The sequence below is a fragment of the Antechinus flavipes genome, chromosome 2 (genome assembly GCF_016432865.1).
Source record: "Antechinus flavipes isolate AdamAnt ecotype Samford, QLD, Australia chromosome 2, AdamAnt_v2, whole genome shotgun sequence".
NCBI classification, from domain to species: Eukaryota; Metazoa; Chordata; class Mammalia; order Dasyuromorphia; family Dasyuridae; genus Antechinus; species Antechinus flavipes.
Window position 1 is genome coordinate 392100913 of NC_067399.1, and position 19297 is coordinate 392120209.

A 19297-nucleotide genomic window follows, 5' to 3' on the forward strand; every position below is an offset into this window, starting at 1 on the left:
ATTGTTGAAAAGAGCCAAATCCATTACAGTTGATCAGCACATAATCTTGTTGTTACTGTGTACAGTATTCTCTTGGTTCTGCTCATTTCACTCAACATCAGTTCATGTGAATTTTTCCAGGCTTTTCTGAAATCAGTGTTCTATAGAACAATAATATTCCATTACATTCATATATCATAACTTATTCAGCCATTCCCCAACTGATGGGCATCCACTCAGTTTCTAGTTCCTTGCCACTACAAAAAAAGGGTGCTACACATATTTTTGCACATGTCGGTCCTTTTCCCTCTTTTCTCTCTTTGGGATACAGACACATTAGAGACACTGCTGGATCAAAAAGCATACCAGTATCAACAAGAATTCTTAAGCAGGTACTAGGTATTGTGCTAGACAATAGTTGTCCAGAAATAAAAATAAACAGCCCCTATGCTCAAGGAATTTAGGCAGTGAAAATTTGTAGATATAAGTATATTAAGAAATATTCAAGATAAATACGTGTCATTGTGGGGAGAGTTAAAACTTGATGGAACATCAAGTAGAAAGTTGTGTTTCATATAGTTTTCATGTAGAAAGTTGTGTTTGGTAGAGCTTTGAAAGATAGCAAAGGTGAGGAGGGCATGTGTTGTAGGCATGGCAGAGGGCTATCTTTGAGGAACAGCAAGTTTCTGGGACAATCTGGACTGCAAAGGGTAGGAAAGGGAATGATATGGAACAATGTTGGAAAAATGGATTAGGGAAAGATTTTGAAGAGATTTAAATGCCAAGACCGAAGAGTTTACATTTGATTCCAGTTTATTGTATAAGGAAGTAAATGCCTTATATAGACCTGTGCTTTAATAAAATCAATTTATTGACACATAAGAACTTAATAAATGTTTTTTTGACTGATTTACAGTTTTGTAAAAGACTGTTTGGATTGGTGAGAGACTTGAGGCAAGGTCACTAAATTGAAGGCTCTTACAATACTTGCAAAGCTTCCTTTTTTTTTTTTTTTTTAACTTAAAACCTTTTATTTTAAAAATATATACATGAATACTTTTCAGTATTGACCCTTATGAAATCTAGTGTTCTAAATGTTTTCTCTCCCTTCTCCCCCCCTTCCCCTAAGCAACAAGCAATTCAACATATCTTAAACACGTTGCACAATTTCTTAAGATTAAAAAAAGAAAAAATTTGGCAATTGATTGATTGGATATATGAGCTGAGAGTGGGAATTCAAAAAAGACACTGAGGTTGTTAATGTGGGTAACTGGGAGGATCACAGTATCCTTGAAGGCAATTCTGAAGAAAGTAAGGTTTGGGGGCAATAGATAATTGTAATTTACAAATGTCAGATTTATTAAGAAACATACAGGTTATCCAGATAAAAATCTCAAACTGGCAGTTGGACATGTTTTCTTGGAGTACAGATAAGTGTTGCATATGGGAGTGATTTAGTCACCAATGAAAGAATACAAAGAAATCATCTGGGCTGAGCTTTTAGAGACACTGATATTTAGGGAGGCCATGATCTGGATGATAAAGCAGGAATGTTACTGAGGAGACTTAGAGGAGAGACTTTCTAATGGAGAGAAATCCAACTTATACTGCAGAGAGATATAGGATAGGGATTGAGAAAAAAACATCAGATTTGACAATTAACAGATCATTAGTAACTGTTTACTTTGTGCAGAGTAGTTTAGAGATGAGTCATTCGGACAACAGTCATTTATTAAGCATTTACTATGTTCCAGATAAATATTAAGCATTGGGGAAGTAAATAAAGCAATTCTTTTCTAATGACATTATGTAAAGGTTTGAATTATTTCTCAAGTCTTGTCATTTCTGTCTCCACAAGATATCTTTTCATTCATCCTCTTATCTTCACTCACATGACTATCTATTCTGGTTCAAGCCTTCTTCGCTCGTTACCCAGAAAGTTGTAACTCCTGTAGAATACATGATTTTTTTTTTTTTCTATATTCTATATCTCAAACTGGATTTCTTACTCTTTCCCAATAGTATCTCATTAAATCTAAATAATGAAGCCATTAGGTAGCATAGCTAATGTAGTACATGATCTGGCATCAGGAAGACTTGAGTTTAAATGTGGCCTCACACACTGTGTATGGTTTGAAAAAGTCACTTAACCTTCATCTGTCTCAGTTTTCTTGATTGTAAAATGGCAGTCTACTTCCCAAGGTGGTTGAGGCTCCAGTGACATATTTCTAAAACACTTAGCATAATGCTGGCACATAGTAGGAGTCTAATATATGATGCTTCCATCAATCAATCCATTCATCTTTTTTTTTTTTTTTTTTTCCTGAGGCAATTGGGGTGACAGGAAGTCACACAGCCAGGAAGTGTTAAGTGTCTGAGGCCAGATTTAAACTCAGGTCCTTCTGACTTCAGGGCTTGTGTTCATTCACTATGCTACCCAGCTGCCCCCATCCATCTATTCTTATTTCCTGTCTTTAGCACTTTGCCCAAGCTGGGTATGATTTCCTTGCTTAAACTATATGTACTCCTTTGTATTCTTTGCCTTATAGATGATCTTTTTTTAAGACTTGATGTAAATGCTACATTCTGTTCAAGGTCCATCTTGATTCCTTCTTGCTCCATTATCCCTAATTACTTTGTATAATCTCTCCCTTTCTCTCTCCTTCCCGCTCCCTTTTTTCTTCCATACACACATATCTATATTTGTTTTGTTATTGTTTGTTGAATAATTCCAGGCATATAATAGATATTTAAAGCTAACTTTCTTTAGAAGTTTGACTGTGAAAGGGAGAAGAAATGTAGGCTGCTACTTTAGGCATTGAAAGGATTCAGATGGATGGAAAAAAACATGCCAGTGATTTTTCCAATTTGGGATGACAGAGACAATTAAATACACATGTCATCTAAGAGCTAGAGACAGTTTTCTGTGGTCACTCTTGTTTTCCGGGTAGACTGGAGGATTCTGTTAATTAGAATTGCTAATTAGTGTTCTGTTTCCTACTACTAATTTCTTTCCAAGAATAAAGAAGAAGGGTTTTGGTGGTGGCAGTAATAGACAGGGAAGAAGTATTGTTCATATTATAAGTATCTGCTTTTGGATAGCTCTACTTTAATTAGCCAGTGCCATACTAAGAAAAATTTTAGTGTAGATAATTTTTCTTCCCAGGAGCTATTGCTGCCGACCTGTGTCCCCAGCTTAATTTTTTGTGATTCTAATTGTCTTGGTTTCAGCATTTTATATACCTTCATTTAATAAGCTTAGGATGAGGGAAATGATGGAGAAGATTAGAAACTGTAGGGTTTATTTTACCTGCTTCTGATCCTTTCACCTTCTTTTACCTTTCAGGCATCTTTAGAAATACAGAGTATGGAGGGAGGCTAGCCCTAACTTTTAGAAGCCTCTCTCCAGGGCTTATCATGTTAACAAATTGCAACATTTATATTACGATTCAGAGGACACTTGGAACATTGCTGGGAAATAACACATCTTTTGGAAATAGATACTTGATAGGTTCATTTGTTGTTCAAAGTAATTTTTTTTAATGAACAAAATGCATTTTATGCTAATATATTTACTAAGCAGAATGTCAACATACCAAATGCATCTGTTAGTAGATCCTTGACCTGCTTTTGGGGAGAAGAGATTATATTGAATCAAAGGGATGAGGTCATTTGTGTTAGTAAAGAGGACTTCTTGGACAAAAGAAGGATCATCTCATTATGTGAGATAGGGCTAAAAGAGAAGATAGTGGCATGGTGAGTTAATTAGGGAGATATAAAAAATTGTATTATACTATAGTAGTAAGTGCCCATATGAGATTACATAGCATAAATTTGGAATGGATCCAGTCTACTTGCTTTCAAGGTTTTTTGAAGTTTCATTTACAGCATGTAAGTAGGACTAAATGTAATGTGTAGTGGAAGTAAGGCTGAGGCTTTGTCATTAAGATTGGTGATAGAATAAGGTGCCTGGGCCTGGAGTGTAGGAAAGTGTATGTAATTAATTGTTCTTCATTCTCAAAGAGGATCATAATATCAGGAAGGTTATGCCGTGAAATGCAAATGAGTTCGATTTAAGAGAGGTAGGCCTGTGTAAAGTTCATTTTCTGCTTCTGAGCTGTCTGGGTCCAGTGGCAAGGATCAGGTTGATTGGAGATAGCTATAGTTGTGGTGGGAGACTTTGGTCTTTTTAAGCTAAGGTCTTTAACAGATCTCAGTTTGACCTATTAAGGTTAGAAAAGAATTGAAGCAAAGAATTGCCTTTTTTATTTATTCAGGAAAAAAAAAAGGTAGCTTCCAATCTGGAAGAAGATTCTCAAGGTTAATGGTCAAAAGTAACACTTCTTATTTATATTCACTCTGAGTCAATCTAGACCCAAGCAGTGATCACTTAGGGCTCGGCTTGGAACCTATTTCATCCATCAAAAGTGAGCCAGTGATTTGAGTGATTTAAGAAAGAGATCCAGTTGGTAAACTCCTAGATATCTTTCAATACAGGTTTCAATTAAAAAAAAAAAAATTTACATTCCTTTGGGCAGAGGATTCCAAGTAAGAGTATGATACCCTATTTGGACAGAAGGAAGGGGGAAGGAAGGAAAAAAAAAAGAAAGAGCAAGTGATTGTGAGCGGTCTGACCAATTCCAGTTGGATCCCCAGTGGGGCAGCTCCACCACAGAAGCTGTTGTTTGTTCTTAGTTCTCCAGTACTATCGCGACATTAGGGAGGTAATGTAACAAAGATAGTGTAGAGTTGGAATAGTTCACCAAGGGGTCGCGGTGGATAAGAGAAGCATGTACAGCTGGGGAAGAATTGATGACTTGGGAAAGAACTGAGGAGTGGAGGAATTGGAGATCATAATGAAGAGGAAAAACAGCGTTTAGAGTTGTAAGGCAGGAGGAAGAGTGGAATGACAACATAATGAGTTCAGAAAAGGGGATTTCAGAGTTAATGAACAGGGAAGAAAGTGTATTTGTGGGTCAAGCTTATTAGCCTACAGACAGCGTTCTCTTTCCGGTTTCGAAAAATGGTAATTGGGGGGTGGGGTGGGGGGTGGAGCCAAGATGGCGGAGTAAAGCCAGGAAGCTGTTCCAGCTGATGCGGTGGAACCCCCTTCCAGCTCAAGATGGACTGGAAACACTTTAAGAAAGGTCAGTCTCACTGGGGTGAAAAGGGTTCAGCGCAGGTCAGACAGACTCTGGGAAAGCCAGTGAGAGGGGCAGATCCGCAGCCAAGACCCTCAGTCCGGCACAGCAGCCTCCAGTCCAGCTCAGAAGGCAAACTGGGAAACCAAGCCGTTTCCTGCCCCAGCAGGCAAAATTACCCCTGAAAACACAAGGGGGCGCTGTGCTCAAAGCTGAGGCTCAGAGCTGCACAGGAAGCTTGGGACAGCGCCCCCTGTAGCAGGGTTTAACCATAAAGGTAAAAATGGAGGAAATAGTGAAAGAATACTGAAGAAAAGGAAAGAAAATGAACAAGAAACAGAAAATAATCTTGACCATAGAAAAGCTACTATGGTGACAGGAAAGATCAAAACACCAATTCAGATGAGCATAAAATGTCCTCAAAAGAATTCTCAAAGAGTGATATGAATTGGTCTTAAACTCAAAGAGGCTTCTTGGAAGTGCTCCTAAAAGACTGTAAAAGGCAAATAAGAGGCGCAGAAGAAAAAATGAGAAAAGGAAATGCAAAGTATGCAAGAGAGAGAGTCAACAGCCTAGAAAAGGAAGGAAATAATTGCCTGAAGAAAACAATTCCTTAAAAAATACAATTGGCCAAATGCAAAAAAATAAAAAAAAATCCATTGAAAAAAACATCATCTTCAAAAGTAGAATTAACCTAATGGAAAAAGAGAAACAAAAGCTAACTGAAGAAAATTACACATTAAAGACTAGAATAGAGCAAATGGAAGGTAATGACTCTGAGATGGCAAGAATCAGTCATACAAGCTAAAAAGAATGAAAAAATGAAGAAAAGGTAAAATACCTCATTGGAAAAATACGGTCGACCTAGAAAATAGATCCAGAAGAGACAATTGAAAGATTATTGGCCTGCTTGAAGACCATGATAAAAAAAAAAAAAAAAAAAGCCCAGATAGCATTGAAGAAATCATTTAGGAAAACTGTCCCCATATTCTAGAAACAGAGGGGGAAATACTCATTGAAAGAATCCATTGATCACTTTTGGAAAGACATCTTGAGGAACATTGTTGCGAAACTCCAGAATTACAATCTCAAGAAAAAATGGGGATTAAGGAGTAAGGAAACTCTGTTGGAGGATGATATAAAATGAGTCATCACTTTTTAAACTAACCAAGATGCCTAGATTCCTTGAAAGAAGTTGTTTGTTTTTTATGCAGGTTAATATAGCAGCATATGATTTATTATTGGATTTAGATCAATCACTAAGCATTTATTAATCCCTTATCCCAGGAATTATTCTAAGCCTGAGGTTTTCAAGACCTTGCACTCAAGCATGTGTAAATTTAATTAATTAATGGATCAAGAATGATGAGAATGAGAGTTTCTAGGGTTGCCATTTATAGTAAGAGAATTAAGTGGCTGCATTAAGAAAAAATGTGTGCCTTGTCTTTTACTGACTGTGTCATCCCAGGTAAATCAGTCACTTGACCTCTCTAGGTCTCTTTTTTCTCATCTGTAAAATGTGTGCATAGGTGATTGCCTTCAAGCTGACTTTCTATATTTCTGGGCCTCAAAGTACTTGAATCTTTTAAGGAAGGAAAAGTAATTGCAATAATACAGAATGAGACAGCTCTATCCTTCTGAGAGAAATCAGGAGGTATTATTATGCCACAAGTGAAATGTAATTTAGTGATGCACTATACTTAAAATTAAAAAATCATATTCGTATCTGAATGAAGAACATGATTGTGTAAGTTATCCCTAAGGTAATCTTTTCTCTTAGTCTTGTTTAGGTTTTTATTATTATAATATGATATTCCCTTTTGGCACATAACTGAAGCAAAATTTAGAGTACTTAAAGCTGAAGTTTGGAAAATTTGTAGGAACACTGTTTAGCCTGGAGAAAGCAAGGCTGGTGGGAATTTAGTTCCAAATCTATGAAGAGATCATTTTGTTCATCTCATTCACATTCATGATTGTAGTCTCAATTCCTTCCTTATCTCTTCTGTTTTTTTTCTCTCTTTGTTTCTGCTTCTGTCTGAGGATTTGATTCTAGCTCTCTATAATGAAAATGCTCCACTGCCTGTCTTTATTTTTTCTTAATTCTCAATTTCTGATCAGGTTTTTTTTTTTCCCTAGTTTTCCTTTTCATTCTTATTTTATGATGAAATTTCTCTGGCTAGAGTGTGTTTTGCCATATTAGTTATCTCTTTCTGGTTTTACCTTCCTTCTCAAATCCTTTTCTTCCTTGTCCCCTCTGCCTATCAATTAGGTAATGTATTTCTATATGGAACATTCTATATGGAGTGTGTGTGTGTGTGTGTGTGTGTGTGTGTGTGTGTGAGAGAGAGAGAGAGAGAGAGAGAGAGAGAGAGAGAGAGAGAGAGAGAGAGAGAGAGAGAGATTGATTGATTGATTCTCAGAGGAAGTTGCAGGAAATGCTGCCTCTAGAGTATCAGAATTCAGCTCTACTTTAGTTTGGTTCAAAGTGACGTTCATGAATTCCTTCACCTTTTTCTCTGTGTCTATCACCCTGATTATGTGAACTATTCAATTCTTCCTCCTTCCTCCTCTTATTTCCCTAGTAGGTTCCTTTTCCACAGAAAGGATATTAAAAAAATTGTGTGTGCTAAAAAATTAAAAGCAAAAAACAAACAAAAAACACAGTTGTCTGTACATCTCCTGAGGACAGGACAAGACTTTACTTGTATCTCCTTGCAGGAGGTGGGCAAGAATTTAGGTTAGATATTTCTCCTGAAGAGTTATGGAATATTGTAATTCGCCACAAAAGGATCTTAGAAATTGTGTTTTTTTTTTTTTTTTTCTGGAGACTTTAAAAGAAGAATAAGCACCTAATCTTTTTTAAACTAAAGAATGATTTTTAAATATTGTTTAAACAACAAAATGTTGTTAGAAAACATTGCCCTCTTGATATTTATAGATTTTTTTTTCTCCTTGAAGTTTCCCCTTTTACACAGTAATTTGATTTCCATCTTGGTATTCAATTTAAGAAGACAGTGATTGTCTTATTAGAATTGCCTGCTACCACTGAAACTACTCCATGGTGCTGTTTTACTTTTCTAAACCTGCTTTTTTCCTCCCTTTTTCCTTTCCTCCCTTATAGCTGCTGGCCTTCCTGCAGGGACTTTTCACATTTTATCATCATGGTTATGAACTTGCCAAGGATTTCAGCGACTTCAAGACACAGCTGACCATCAGTATACAGAATGTGAGTGGGCAAAAGATTAGGGCCTTGCCATGGGACGGGAGATGTGTGTGCCTTCTAGTGGGGGTATTTGGAGAAGGTGAGACAGTTAAGAACAGTTGCTTACTAAACAAGAAAAGAAAAAAAGGGAAAAGAAAAGGGGAAAAAAAAGATCCTTGAGGATCACTGCCTTGAAAACAGAACCTACAGATTATTTTTGGCCTGTGTCTTATTTTTTTTCTATAGGTAGCAGAGAGGCAGACATCTTCAGGACATTAGCCCCTTAGATATTTTTTTAGAGTACAGCTAATTTTTATTTTTGATGTAGGTGATGTTGTTGTCAGTTTTTTTTTTTTTTTAATTCCAAGGAAGGAACCAGAAATTCTTCAAATAGTGGCAGTTCTATTTTACTGTAGCTACATATCTCCTTGCTCTTCTGAGGGACAGGAGTGAGAAGGGCTCTTGCCTCTTCAACAAAAGCCTTTAATTCTTAGTAAGGTCTGCAGAAAATCCAATTCATCACTCAACTCGTTTTCATTATTTTCATTTTGCATTTCTTCTCCCTCCCCTAATTTTATTGAAATAATTTCTGTGCCACTTAATAGCTAACATTTATATAGTGCCTAATATGTCCCAGTTGCTATGCCAAGCTCTTCACAATTATTTTATCCTTGATTTTCCTGACAACGAGGAAGGTAGGTGCTATTACAGATGGGGACACTGAGGCAAATGAAGGTAAGTGATTTGTCCAGGGTGTTTTTTATCCTCTGCTCTTAAAGAGGACCATGACATGATATCAGAAAGATGATGCCATGACTTACAAGTGTATTGGATTTAAGTAAGGCAGGGTTATGTTAACTCTTTCCTCTCTCCTGATATTACAGATGAAGAAACTGAGGCAAGCAGAGGCTATGTGGTCCACACATAGTGATAAATCTAGTCTGAAGATGTATTTGAACTCTGGTCTTTTAGACTCTGGACCTGGCTCTCAATGCACTGTGCCACTTATCTGGCCCAGTTTTTTTAGTCCAATTTTCCTCATTTACCCCAATTTTGCCAGTGAGTTATTTAAGCAAAATCAGTCAACATTTCAACTTCTTCTAATGATAGAAGTAATCTTCTGCATCTGTAGTCTTCCACCTTTCGAGAGACAGGATTATGTTTTTGTTCTTTGGGATTGAGATTAGTCATTGTGATTAATCAGATTTCAGTTGCCTTTCGGTGTCATTTTAATTTACGTAATTATAGTCATGTAAATATTTTCCTGGCCTACTTGTACCAGTTTGTATAATTCATAGAAGGCTTTTCTTATTTTTCTGATTTCATCATAAATGTCATTTCTTACAGAAATATAGAGTTACATATATATACCATCTTTGGCCTAATCTCTGTTCCTAGTCATTGGGACTCCCACTTTGTTTCCAGTTTTTGATACATGTAGGGCTTTATTATTTTACTTGGGTTACATGTTCAGGCATGGGTTGTCTAGTTCAGAGTTCCATTTTTCTTAAGCAATTGTACCATGAATTATTTGTAATTTGGGTTATTTTCCTTAAATGAATGAATGAAACTTTAGTTTACCTTTCCCATGTAGAAAAGGAGGAAGCATTTGTTAAGTAAACAAGTAAAGAGAAAAATAATTTAACTCCAAAAGCATTTATTAAGTGCTTACTGTGCACTGTGTTATGTAAACAAGTAAAGAGAAAAATAATTTTTAACTCCAAAAGATTCTAAGAAGAAAATAGATACATAGAATCCAATTAACTCTCCACTGTGTAGCTTTTACCCTGAACTTTTTATTTTTTTCTCTCCTGCCTAAGTTTTAGGAATCTGAAAGTTTGTAGAACTCGGCACTTTTGAAGTCATATCCTCTTCTTAATAAACATTACAAAACAAAACAACAACATAGATTTAAGCCCCCCTAATTATTAGGCTGATTATAGATTAATGGAGATAAAAGGAAAGCTTTAATTTTTCTGATTTAAGTACAATTACTTTCATTATAGACAAGAAATCGCTTTGAAGGTACCAGATCAGAAGTGGAATCACTGATGAAAAAAATGAAGGAGAATCCTCATGAACACAAGACCATTAGTCCTTACACCATGGAGGGTTATCTCTACGTCCAGGAGAAACGTATGTGATTTTCACTACATGGAAGGGGTAGGGATGAGTGAGTGGTTCAGGAGAATGGAAACCTGCCAATGAGACTTTGGTAGAAAGATGTTTCAATTTGAGTGACAGGCTCAAAAGCATTCAGGAAAAGAAGTCTCAGGACTGGGATCCTTTTGTTTAGTTTGGTGCCCTCAGATAGAAATGTGATATGAAGGAAGAACAAATATTTATTATTTTGGTTCTTATTAATTGTTGTTCAGTTATCTCTGATTCTTTGTAGCTGTGGACCCTACTGTCCTTGAAATTTTTCTTAGGAAAAATATTGTAGTGATTTGCCATTTTCTTCTCTGGTAGATTAAAGAAAACAGAATTTTATCTAAAGTCATACAATTAGTAAATGTCTGAGGCCAGATTTGAACTCTGGTCTTTTTGACTCCAAAGCCACTGCTTTGTCTATTGACATAGCTAGCTGCTTTTTTTTTTTTAATAGCTTCCAACTATTCAGTGCACTGGAAGTAAATAGGAAACTTACATTCCTCTTGGAGCAGGAGAGGATTCACCTTGTTCATATGTAACTATAATGATGTAGGGTATATAGTAATGGGGAAAAGAAGAGATAAAGCTGTAAGAGAGCTCTAAGATGGGGTTGGGGGGAGATAAGGGAAGGAGGGTCCCACAGGACTAATGCTGACTGTGCTGAGTCTTAAATAGGAAGTGGTGCATTTCTGTCCTGGAGCAGACTGTGTAAATAGAGAGGGGGGTGCGAGATGTTCTGTCTTATTAGGAGGAAAGTTAATTGATCTGAAAGAGGAAATTTGGTGAAGTAAAACTGGAAAGGAGGCTTAGAGCCTCATTGTGTTGATTGTTATGTGTTAGGCTGAAAAGTTTGTGTTTTATCTTGGTGATAATAGGAATTCTGAAGTTTTTTGATCAGCAGAGTCAGACATGAGCTTTCAGAAGATCATTTTGGCAACTGAAGAATAAATTGGAGATAAGAGAATAGTGACAAGGAGATGATGTTGTTCAATTTTATCTGATCCTTTATGATTCCATATGAGTTTTTTTTGGGCAAAGATCCTGGAATAGTTTCACCATTTCCTTCTTTTAATTCATTTTAAAAATGAGGAAACTGAGACAAATAGATTAATTGATTTGCTCAGTTACTAAATTGGTAATTTAGTGTTTAAGGCAAAATTTGAAAAAAAAATTTTTTATTTATTTAATATCATTTTTAAATCATGAAAAGTGAGAATTAGTTGAAGAAAATAGAATTTAACATGGGAAGGAAAAACATTGGGGGGGGGGGGAAAGAACATGATAAGCAGCCTTCAAATATTTGTAGGGTTATTGGATGGACATTTGGGCCTTTGAAAGCAGAAATTGGGGACAATTGATAGGAGTTACAGATACAGAATTATACAATCTCAGAAATGGAAGACTCCATCTATTCTAAGGGAAACTTGAAAAAAAGAATCCTTTCTGAGTATATTCAACAAGATCATCCATCTTTTGCTAGCTCTCCAGTGTGAGGGAATCCACTACCTTTTAAAGCAACCTATTTGGTGAAAATAATTTAGAGAAGAGATGATCATTTTCATAGCAGAGCTAGGTAAGATTGGCATAAATGGGGAGAAGGAAATAGAATTGAGTGGTGATCTAAAGTTAGCATTGACTGGACTCGATAAATGATTGGATGTATGACTGAGAAAGGGCATAGTCAAGGGTGACTGATATTAAAACTTTAAGTGACTGGAAAAAGATGATTCCCTATAAAAGAACTGAGAGAAGGTTAGAGGAAATGTGGGTTCAGAAGGAAAAATTGATGCTTGGTTTTGGATATGTTGTGTTTTAGGTTCTGAGGGGGTGTCTAAATGGAGATATCCATAAGGCATTTGAATATGTGGGATTAATTAGATGTGGGAGACATCTTTGTGGAGGTGATACTACTACACCAAGATAGTTTCAGAAGAGAAGGAAAGATGGTCCCTGGCATAACCCTACAGGACCCCCTCTACTTAAGAGTCATGATTTAGGTTGAGAAGGAGTGGTCAGACAGAGAGAATAGGGTTGCAGATGAGAGGAAAAATACAGGTAGCCAGAAGAGAGTAATTTAGTTTACCTTGTTATAAAGTTGAAGAAAGATAAAGTTTGATTTAAAAAAAAGCTATAAGATTGAGCAGTTAGAAAGTTTGTACAATGACTGTTGAAGGAGCAGACTTAGTAGAGTAGGATTGGAAAACAGATTTCAAGAGACTGAGAAGTAGGTGGTGATGAATTGGAGATAGTCAGTGAAGACAATTTTTTTTGGAAATTATCAGGAGGAGGGCAGAGAAGATTATAGCATGAAGATCAATATTTGGTCAGTTCCTAATAAATTACTGATAATATATGGAATTATTCAGAGATAAACAATATTTACCCTCCTCCCCCATTTCAAAGAGTGTGTAACTGAGGAATAGAGATCATCATTCACTTTTATTGGAATTTTTTATTATTAGGGTTTAAGGTTTATAAGACACTTTACAAATATCTCATCCTTACAACAACACTGGGAAGTAGACACTGATTTTTTTGGAAAAAAATTTTTTTTGGGTAGGTATTATTATTTCTTAATTTTACAGGTGATGGAACATAAAAAAGTTAAAAATAAATAAAGTAAATAAAAAAGGCATAAAAAAGTTAATTGATTTTTATCAGAGCCACACAACTAGTAAGTGTCTAAAGTAAGATTTAAATAGTCTTCTTCCTAATATCAAATCCAACCCTTATCCATTGAATCACCCAGCTGCTCAGGAAAGTACTTTCTTGACTGTAGCTTAGCCTGAATATTATTACCTGCATTTTAAAGATGGGAAATTGAGCCCCAGAAGAATTTATTAATAGTTAATACTGGAGGCAGAATTCAAATCCAGATTTCCTAACAAAGAATACAGTGGTTCTTTTTTTTTTTGGTTTAAATAAACACTGCAGTACTCAGATGCATGTGTAAACTTGGAGTGCTATGAGAGTTCAGAGTTAGGAGATTTTACTTCCAGGCTTGTTGAATCATCTTTCTTAATCCTTCCTGGGGAGACAGCGTTGAGATAGGCCTTAAAGAATGAGTGGGATTTCAGTAGTTGATATAATGGGAATGTTGGTAGAGAAGGGCTTTCTGAACATAGAGACTGTCAAGACAAAAGCCTCTGACAGTGACATCACTAAGAATGTTAGGTCTTCAAAAATTGTTTTTAGTGACCATATTCTCCAACTCTCTCATTTATACAGGGAAACTGAGAGCAAGGGATTAAAATGATTTGTCAAACCTACAGTTGGAGTAAATCATAGAGACTTGAACCCATGGTTTTTTTTCTTTTAAACTTTGAAGAATGGCAGATAGTCCACATTGAATTAAAATTATCACCTAAGGAAAAATAGGACATAATACTTGAGAAAGAGACATTAGTCCAAAAAGCTAAAGTGACATATAAAGAGCACTGAATTTCAATTTAGAGGGTTTTCATTTACTTGTGTGGCCTTGGGCTGATAAAAATCTCATCACATGTCTGGGCCTGCACTAGATAACCTAATGTCCCTTCCCCTAGTCCGTGATAGATTATGTTCTATATTGAGAGAGGGAATATACTGCCATGAGTTCTATGAACTTGTACTGAAAGGATGTATGCAAATATTTTTATCTGTTGCTGGATGGGAAGTGTGGCCTTGATTCAAATCCTCCCTTTTACATTTCTTAAGTATATGTGTCCATAGGTAAGACACTATCTCTCTGTGGCTTGGTTTCCTCTTCTCTGAAATTGGAGTAGACTCTATAGAATCTATTTTACATTCTTGAGCCTGAGGCTCAAATGAGATACCCAATTTAAGCCATATCTAAGCTGGAGTTTTTTTCCAGTGTGAGGAACAGCAAGAAAGACAGTTTGAGTAGATTGTAGAATATATGTGAAAGTCAGTAATGTGTAATTCAGCTGGAAAAATGCATAGGGCTAAATTGTGACAGCAGGATTTAAAATGCCAAACATAGAAGTTTATATCTGTGCTTGGAGCTAATAGAGAGCTACTAGAGTTTACTGTGTAGGCAAGATGACATCTTTGGGAGCTGTGTGGAAAATAGATTGGAATGGAGAGAAATTGGATTGAGGCAGGCAATCCAATTAGAAGGTTACTGTAATTAAATTTAAGACAAAAGTGATGAAAGCCTGAGCTCAGGTTATGGTTGTGGGAGAATAAGAATGTGTGACAACTGACTGGGAGGAGAAGAAAGAGTGTTTGGGAATGCAGTAGGATTTCCCAGAACTCCTAAGGTTCCAATGATTTTAAATATCAGATTGCAGAAGATAAAAAGTCCATGGGCACTACTTTAGAGTATAAACAGAAGAGGGAAAAAGCCTCAAGCAGTGTGAATCTGAGATCATGAGACCTGCCAGGTCTGCATCTTGACAGAAATGAGCTTATCAGGATTGGAAGGAAGAAGTAACCGAGTTAGCAGCATGGCTTATCTTCTAAATATCTCACATAGTCCCAGAGTTCTCTTGGATTGTTTTTTAAATCTCTTGAAAGTCTTTTAAAATCCAGGTGAAATAGAACTTTAGGATCAGGATCCAGGGAACATCTCTAATATGACAACTTAAGTTACAGAAGACAGCTGCACAGAGGGTATACAGTGGAGGAGGGACATGCAGAATTCTGGAGGCCTAGGGGAGAAAAATCTGTAAGATGGCTGCATAGTCTTAACCCACCTAATTTTCTTCTTGTCTAGGAAGAGAATGAAAACTTGGGGAGGCATCAGGACTTTAATAATGATATGCAAGCAGTCATGAATTAATTTAATAATTTTTCAGTTGCAGTAGAATAGCATCTGACACATCACTGGATCTCAGTAAATATTTTTCCAATGAATGAATGAATTCCCCAAGCAAACTTTAGTTGTTTTAGATCTTACTAATTAAAAGATGTGAAAGAAAAATTTTATGTTGATCCCTAAGGAAGTACTAGTTTTTACTGTTTTTAGCTTTATAGGAGACTTTGGACATGAGGTACAATATGGACAGGAATGGCCCATGATTAAAAGGCCATGATTTCCATTCTTTGAGGAAGTAGGAGGAAGAAGAAGAGGTGGTGGTGGTGGTGGTGGTGAACAACAGTTAACAAACCTTAAACCTACTTAAGGTTTACATGGTGCTTTGCAAATATCTCATTTCATCTTCACACCTACCTTGTAGCTAAGCGGGTGCAATGGTTTGGCCACCTCTGGTAAGTTCTGAGATTGGATTTGTATTAGATTCTTTCTGACTCTGGGCCCAGCACTTTTATCTACTCTGCCATCTGGTAGCCTGAGAGTGCACCCACATTGAATATTGTCTATTCATTGGAGTAAAGATGAAATAATTACCTAATTTGATTGCCTTAATATGGCAGAGAAATTTCTATACTCCCTGGATTAGAGAGTTGTATGTGTGGATGTGAGTATGTTTGTATTCTTATGTTTGTGTGTGTGGGTGTGTGCTTTGTAGCAGAGAAGTCACCCATGGGTAACAGAAACTACACTAAAATACAGCTTAACCAAATGAAAATACAGTATAACAGATAATTTTCATTTTTGGTTTTCAATCTTCTGTATTTTTGTACAAGATTTAAAAGCTCTTTTGTTGTAGGTCACTTTGGTACTTCTTGGGTGAAGCACTATTGTACATACCAGCGGGAATCGAAAAGAATCACCATGGTGCCCTTTGACCAGAAATCGGGAGGAAAGGGGGTGAGTGATTTTGTCTTTAAATCATATTAGCCCTCTTGAGGCAATGGCTAGTTGGCCATGGATTTAATCTAATAAGTTACCTATCTTACCTTATTCCATGGCCATCTAAACCTTGTACCTTTGCCAAAAGGATATTGGAAGGCAGAGCCAACATTCCCATGCCTGGACAAGTAAGTTAAAGCACATGCCTTAGGGAAACTGGATCAGTAAAGTCATCTTCCTTCATAAAGGACAGCATTATTTTTTGTTACTTCTTGGTAGAATGTGTTTGCTTGAAAGTCTTTGTGAGTTTAATCACAAAGAATTTCATGTGAACAAACTTATATTGTTTTCTCGTTAATTATGCTTATTTTCTACTCCTCCCCCTCCCCCCCAAATGAAAAAGCACCATTCCTAACTCCCACCTCTCTAAGGGGTAGGGGTAGCAGGTTGGAATGATTGTGGGGGTGAAAGTGATGGGATAGGAATTAAGTTTCTACATTAATATGTCCAAAATTGTGTGTCTTATTCTATGTTGCAAAAATGAGATCTGTGTTTGTCGATTGTATTGATCAATGTTCTTAAGTTTTAAATAGACACACATTCATACACCTTTGGCAGAGCAGACTTTCTTGGGGGGGAGGTGGGTTTCTTTTCTTTAGATTTGAACTCAAATATTTTAATCTTATACCCATAGTTTTGGGTAGGTTGTGAAACATAACTGAAAATCAGCTATCACCCTGGATGGAATGAATGTTCACTGTATGTAGCATCCTGTTTGGTTTTCTGGAGGTTTTGGAGCAGCCTTCGTTTCATTTCAGTAATTACCACAAGAATAGCCAGGTGTTAAAGTCCAAATCCTTTATTGTCTCCTTCACAATCTGGTTTCCTTGCCAGGGGCCCAGGCTGGCTTTCTTAGAGGTCTTCTGGAATCTTGGTTTCATTGGGGGGGAGCAGGAGGACAGGCCAGCCACCACGAGGCTGATGAAGATGGAATGAATATCTCTGAATCCAAGGGCTTCTGCTTCAGCTTCCAACCACCACAAAGGTGGACGATAGAATGAATGTGTCTCTAGGTCCCTTCCGAGTCTGTGTCTGGTCCTTCTAAGTCTCTCTTTGAGCCCTTCTGAGTGTTTCATAAGCCATAATTTAGAAGAATGGCCTTGCATATGAAGCTTGAGTTATAGATTATGCAAAACAAGGGGATGAGAAGGAAATTTGCTTAGCAGGAGCAATTGGAGTGTAATCTGGGGCAGTTAAGCCAGCCGTGGTCAGTGGACCAACTGGTAAAGGGACCATAAGATATGTGAAGGTCAGGCAAATTCTGGGATATATGAGAGGGTAGGGTTTTTTAGAGAAGAGTGATGAGGCTAGTAGACAGTTCTGTTAACTACTTTTAAGGCAGCTTAGAGAGGCTGAAACATGTGTCTGAGTAACATGATCCAAACTAGACTGGGAGTTGGAGGGATGAAATAAAAATATAAAGAATATGAATCTTTGTATAGTTCTGTTTGTCAGTTTATTTTTCCTTGGGATCTTTACTCTGGCAATCCATTACTTCATCTTATATATAGCATAATTTCTCTAGCAGTGAGGAAAGCCAGTAACAGTGTATATTTTACATAGTGCTTCTTGTGAGCCCCCTCATTGAAAAACTGGTTTACTGAAAGAGCATCTTGAGTAATCATTTATGACCTATTACCTTTGAAATCTTTGCTTTTTTCTACATTCCTAATTATTCCAGCCCTCCATTTTTTGTCATGTACTTTTCCTTCTTTATCATACATTTATGGCATGTATCTTTCTGTATCTTTCATTGATCTTTTCTTCATTTCTTAGCTAAGAATTTCTTAAAATGCCAATTTCTTCTGACTCTGCCAGTCTTTTTTAGCTTCCAGTAGTTAACAGATCATCTCTATAGCACTCCCCTGATTTGGTATATTCAGCCTTAGCTCCCTTCATCCACCCACATTATATGCCATTTTTAGTTCTCCTATTTTCTTCCATTTCACAGGACTGTACCAAATGAGCCTGGAAAGTGGGAAGGGTTCCTTGTCATTGAGCTGCAACTTGCACAGACATTCAGCTCACTTATTAAATCTTTTCCTTTAGAACCCAGAAAACTTTTTGTGGGAGGGGAAGGTATTTTCAGAGCCATTTGAAGAATTGCTAAGGATTCATTAAAAACCTTTGGGAGGAAAAGACTGGGTTTGAACTTTACCTAAATCTATGTTTATAATTTCAATTGAAGAATTAACATCAGACCATAAAAAAGAAAAAATCAAAAGAGATCAAGAGAAAAGAAGGTTTGCAGATAGGAGCTGTCTTTTGAGCTGCCTTTTTCCTCACCCTTCTCTGTTTGAGTGATGTTCCTTCCACAAGGTATCAAGAAATAGTTTTTTAAATTTTACCTTATCTTGAGTCTAGTTTGTCAAGACTTTTTATGTTATACCAGCAAGTTAGACAAGTATGTGGTTTTTTCTTTCCTGTTTTGACACCTAATGCTACCTGTCCCTGAAAGCTGTCAGTCCAATTTTTTCCTTTCTTTGCTGTTATTTGTGCCACCTACATTCTCTGTCAATCCATTATAAAATTGATTTTCACCATTTATTTCTAAATGTATGGGATCCCTTCTCTGTTGCAGTAACCATTCCTTAATACATATGCATTGTGGTCTCTATGTAATATATAATGGTTGTGGTCAAAACAACTTGGATGAAATCAATAGAATAAGAACACGAGGCTGGGGTTGTTTATTTCTAGTGCTTAGCACAGTGCCTGACACACAGTAAGTGCTTTATAATAAATGTTTCTTTATGATCTTAAAGGTTTGTTTTTAGTTTCTGAAAATGAAAGCTTGTTCTTTTTACCACTCCAGGGACACACTGAAAGTTAACAAATCAGTATTTATAAAATGTATTGAAAATTACAGTACTAAAACTAACATACAATTTAATAAATGTAGGAACAGAAGGGACCTCAGAAATCATCTTGTTCAATCTCTGACTTTTACAGCTGAAGAAACTGAAGTCAGATTATTTTGGTGCCTTGCCTAAACTCATTGAGTAGAAGAGCTGAGACTTGAACCCAGGTCCTTTAATGTCAAACTTCCATTGTACTGTGACTTTTCCA

General features: G+C 36.6%; 1 protein-coding gene across 3 annotated transcripts in view; it reads left to right on the forward strand.

Moving 5' to 3' along the window:
- The window catches only part of ARHGAP26 (Rho GTPase activating protein 26), a 514410-nt gene that overhangs the window by 161828 nt on the left and 333285 nt on the right, over nucleotides 1–19297 (forward strand). For all 3 annotated transcript variants that reach the window (XM_051978634.1, XM_051978632.1, XM_051978633.1), the window contains exons 7-9: nucleotides 8242–8346; nucleotides 10329–10458; nucleotides 16086–16186. In XM_051978634.1, coding sequence (XP_051834594.1) covers nucleotides 8242–8346; nucleotides 10329–10458; nucleotides 16086–16186 — 336 coding nt within the window. The remainder of the gene's footprint in view (nucleotides 1–8241; nucleotides 8347–10328; nucleotides 10459–16085; nucleotides 16187–19297) is intronic.